The following is a 5,191-nucleotide window of genomic DNA, read 5'->3' as shown; positions in this document are numbered from 1 at the left end:
CAATGCTAAATTGTATAATGGTAAGTCTCTCTAAACAAAATGTGTACACTTGTGCCAAAATGTATAATTGACAAATGTAATTTAAAACCATTAAAGGAAGAAGAACATTTAGAAATGTATTTTATTCGTTTTGACATAAGTAAAATGACATCATAGCAATATAAACATGTGATGTCAACTGTACATTGTTTTCTGAATATTTACATTTCAGATTTTAATTGAGTCCCATAAAAAGCATGAAAACAATACAGTAAAACAAATCTGTCACAGAAGTAATATTTCTAGAATAATAACTTGGTAACTGTTTATCAAATTCAACGAATGAAACTGAAATGGATGATACGAGGACTTATAATGAGATGTGTAAAAAGTAGTTAAAGATTGCATATTATTCATATAAAGCTTTCATCCATTAAATGCCAATAGATCTAATTAATGACATTCAAAACATCATCTTATTTTCTAGGGTGCTAGCTAATTAGTTACATTGTAATAGTGGCAATATAAGAAGTTTGAATAGTGAGGTAAATTTTACAGCATATATAAGCTCTGTGTAATGTAAATCACAGTTTCATGTACTTTATTGCATTTCCTAATGAAAGCAGGATTGAATAAATCACTTAGGAAAAATTTGATTCTATGAATTAATAAGGATAATTTTTAGTACATCAAATGTCTTTGGCATAAATTCGGTTCAGTCATGAACATTAAACTTAGGGAACATAAATGGTTATGAAAAATGCTCATTAAACTATTTTAACTAGACTTAATGTTACATGTACAGATGCAAAAACAATGTATACAAAATGATTTCTTTTGTTTTCATTAATATTTTTTTTTTCAAATATAAGGTTTGAAATAAACTCCTTTAAAATTTTATTTTCATCTACTTGGTAAATATAAAAAATTGCCAGAGTGATACTTTGCAAAAATTCCGGAAAAAAACATTAATGTCGGAAATGAAAACAGCAATTGTCGGAAATGAAATAGCTTATCCCTTTTACATTGTATTTTATTAAATATCTTGTAACTCACATGCTAATAGAGATTTTATAAGAGGTAGCCATTCAGATCTATCACACGTACAAAAGTCTTACATTTATTAAGGCTTTCCAAATAAAAAGAAAATGATGTTAAAGCTAAATTTCATACGAATGCCAACATTTAACTGCTTAATGTATTACCGTTTTTTTTAAGTTCTTATTAATGAGCAAATCTCATGATATGACAATGATGAGTTTGCATATCTACTGTTTTACGAAACAGGACAATACTGAAAAAGAGAAAATTTATTGGGACAACTGTACCTTATACGTAAAAGTGGACCTGTTTATTATATCTATATTCCCAAACCAATGCTAGACTTTCTCATTCAAATCAGCATAAGACATTTTAAGTAGAATCTAAGGGAAAACAACCCCTCTTGCAATATTTTTATTTCGAAATGGCACATGTAACCCGAGGATTTATTCAGTAGAGAAGTTATACTCTCAAAATGCAATCTACAGCAATCTTAAGAAAACCCTATCAATATTACTACATGTATTTACGTGCGTTTCATTTGATTACGTTTTTTGCGTGAGCATAAAATAGAGGCAAAGAAAAGTACGTAAGGATTACAGGAGTAATTAAGATTACCAATGATAAAAAAGACGTCAGTTACATAAACAAAATAAGTCATTAATATTGTTTCAAGATTACACATGATTGAAGCAGACTTGAATACAATGTATGCAATTTGATAGCAGATAAAAACTAATAATATAATAAAAATTATAACATTCATTTTTCTGCTGACACTGGTAGGAATAGAAGATTTTTTAAGGGCTTTCATCTTCAAAATATGTAAAGTCAGGATTGCACAAATACATAACCCGGAATATGTTATTCTTATGAGAAGCATACTCAATGTTTTAATAGAATCAACCATTAATGGTATTGATATCAATGCTGAAAACAGTGAACTAAAAACCCAAACCGCAAAAGAACACCTTACGATAACTGTCGGGGTCAGTCGTATTTTACTCTGTAATGGATAGGCTATTAATAAATATCTAAGTACAGAAAGAAGTACAATGTGTGTAACTGAACTATAGAAAATCGTCCCATATAAAATCCGCACCGTAATGAAGCCGTTATAACTCTGGGAGAAAATATAGTAAGGCAAGTTGGAAAATTTTAAAACAAACGTGAAGACGATAAAGAGTAGATCTGAAAATGCAATGCATCCAATAACGACGAATGTTGGTGTATGGAACTTTTTATCGTACAAAATTTTGAAGACGGTGACAACATTTCCCACGAGCCCCAGGAATCCAATAATCAATCCCAGCATCACAATTGATTTATGAAACATTTCTGATGTGAGTTTACTACTATAGGAACCAAACAAAAAGAGTTTGAATGAAACATCAGACTGGTTCTGTGTCTCGTTCCAGCTCTGCTGAGAAATTTCATCTTCCGGCACGTAATGCCAAAATGAATTGATATCATTCTGTGTTGTATCTTCGTAAAGTTTCAATAAATTCCATTCGGCAGCAATGGATGTGTTTCCCAAAATCCTTCTTTTATGAGATGCCATCTCAAGTATACTGTTAAAAAAGTTATTTGTTTCAATTAAAGCGACTATAATTTTACATATTAAATAAGACAGATTTTTTTCCTTAACAATTAGTTTTAAAGAAAACACATTAAAACTTTTTTAACACTACCTCAACTTTAACAAAATTGGCACAATTTTATAAAATAACTTAATTCAACATACCTTCTTATTTAATGGGTAACAAGTAGAACAAATTGTGAAGTGCCTAATTCTTAATTGCTGCGTATTTTGAATGAATGTCAAAACCAGTGTATAAAACCTATTTATGTGTAGTGAACTACCGCTTAGGTCAGAGGACTTCCTATTCAGAGGGGCAAAATGATTTATTGTTTTCCTACTTTTCTTGCAGCTAAAATAATGCTGAAAAAGGAGACATTCAAAAAGCAAAAGACCATTAAAACTTGGTTTTGATTCACTGCCCATTATTCTGTGGTTTAAATTGAATAAAAGAAAAGGTTGCATATCAAAAACTGACATCCAACAAAAATTAAAATTAAAATTTTAGATCAAACAAAATAGAATCAATTCTAAAACATCTACATATTATATAACAAATCAATGAGCAGGTTATAAAATGTAACTCCTTTTAAATGCCATTGTTGGACACTTAGGAGCAGTAAGAATATCTTGTTGACCCGTTACACCTGTCATGGCCCCTTTGCTAAGAGCATCTGTAGTCAATTCTAAATATAACTTTGTCTCTAGAAAGTGAATTCTAAGTATAAGATTGATTTCCAGACATAGAATGAAAAACATACTTTTATTAAAAATCATTATAATAAGCCTTTCAAACAAATTAACGATATTGTTACAAGACTAGTCTGCATGACGCATAACGAAATATTAATGTTGTTTTCTAAGTCTTTTATCGCGTCCGATTTAACAAAACCGGAACGATGGATGTTAGGCATTACAACTTTAGGTGGCAGAAGATTTTTTTGATTTTTTTGCAATCAAAACGTTTGACTGATGGTTTACTTAATATTGAGCTGCTTTTAAAATGTGCATTGAATAATTTTTTAATTCTCTTTACCAGTAATAATAGTATGATATCCTTAAGGAATTTAAAATTCTTAGGAATAAAACATGTAGAATTTACACAATGAGCCCTAATGATGGCACAGGGACAATTTCAAATTTCATGTAAATCAAGCCTATTTTCACTATTTCGCCGCAGCTGCAACTGCTTCCAGGCCCGTGCTTATGGCCTAAGCTACCACACAAATTGCATAACAACATTTACACATAACACTGAAGAGCAAGAGATAATGGCTCAACCACCCCGTTTTTAAGCTACAATTCATCCTATGAACCCACCACGCTTTTCCGGTGAAATACCGGAAGAGTGATTTTTGCTATTCTTTTCATATTTCTAGTCCGTATCCCATATACAGGAATAATGATAGTAAAGTTTCATACTTCAATAAAATATACAAGGCAACCAATTCTCTCCAAATGCACCCATAAAATATTCTAGCTATAAAATTACCTACAATATGCATTTGCATTCAAAGCTTAGGTTTATCTATTATTTTTTACCGGTATTTAATCCGAACCTATCCTCTGCCATCTTATTATACGATTCTTAATTGAAACGCTTAATCCATTTTGGCAGTGTGTTCAGGTCTTTTCCCTCAGATTTTGTTCATCATCATGAATACATCTTTATAATAAACATAAACTTCTTTGCTCAAATGAAGTATCGAGGCTCCCCTAATAACCTTCAAATGTTTGCTTTTAGGTAGTTTTTTCAGCTGTCTACAGGAACTAAAGTTATGCATGTAAGAGAAGGCTTAACAGGACCTTATAAATGATGCTGTGCATTAAAATTTTGACAGCACAAGTAGAATTCCATGACATGCGACCGCGAACTTCAACACACCTGGGGCCGCCAGAGAAACCAAAAACTTTCAAAAACTGATTATATGAACTGATAGTCCGCCGAAATATGGCTGAAAAATTGCCGAATCGGCGTTAAACAATATACAGTGAATCAATCAATCTTCTTTTTAATTCTTTTTAAACCGAACTCTGAATCATTCATTAAAGTAACCATGTAACAAAGTAACTCAAATTTTATATCCACACTAGGGTAACTGATGCGTAGAGCACCGAATACAACTTTTTTCTTGCGTATCAGAAAAAAATGGTCATGTTGCAGATTTTATTTGATAAAATTTAATATGTCAGGAAGGACAATAGGATATTGTTCAATTCAGACAAACTCTTAAACAAACAGGATAAACTAAACACAAACACCGTAACACGTATAGCTATTAATTTGTGTTTCTTTGATTACGTTTCCTGCATGAGATAATTGAAGCCAAAAAAAGTACATAAGGATTACAAGAGAAATTCAGAATTCCAAAGAAAAGAAAGATATCGCTTGCGTATGAATAAGCGATTATTACTGGCAAGTTAAATGAAACTAATAAAGATAACCAAAACATGAGGCATAAAATACTTAAAGTTTGATAGCAGATAAAAACTGATGATATAATGAAAATAACAACGTTCATTTTCCTGCTGATGCCGGTAGAAATAGAAGATTTTTCAAGGGCAAATTCAAAATACAAAAAAAAAACTATC

The 5,191-nt window shown here is 31.0% G+C and overlaps 1 protein-coding gene across 1 annotated transcript; it reads right to left on the bottom strand.

Annotated features, from left to right (window-relative positions):
* Window positions 1-1,195: 1,195 nt before the first annotated feature.
* LOC134265690 (olfactory receptor 1E16-like) lies at window positions 1,196-2,586 on the bottom strand. The gene has a single exon (XM_062747909.1). The coding sequence runs from the start codon at window positions 2,579-2,581 to the stop codon at window positions 1,547-1,549; it is 1,035 nt and encodes a 344-aa protein (XP_062603893.1). The 5' UTR covers window positions 2,582-2,586; the 3' UTR covers window positions 1,196-1,546.
* Between the last annotated feature and the right edge of the window lie 2,605 nt (window positions 2,587-5,191).

Source organism: Saccostrea cucullata, unplaced genomic scaffold (assembly GCF_032062105.1).
Source record: "Saccostrea cucullata isolate Sc308-1 unplaced genomic scaffold, CSIRO_AGI_Scuc_v1 ctg9820, whole genome shotgun sequence".
NCBI lineage: Eukaryota > Metazoa > Mollusca > Bivalvia > Ostreida > Ostreidae > Saccostrea > Saccostrea cuccullata.
The sequence above is the reverse complement of the archived record's forward strand: the minus strand, read 5'-3'. Positions and strand labels throughout refer to the sequence as shown.

Coding starts and splice junctions, on each gene's coding strand:
- LOC134265690 (XM_062747909.1), bottom strand. CDS start 2,581: ATGGCATCTCATAAAAGAAGGATTTTGGGAAACACATCCATTGCTGCC.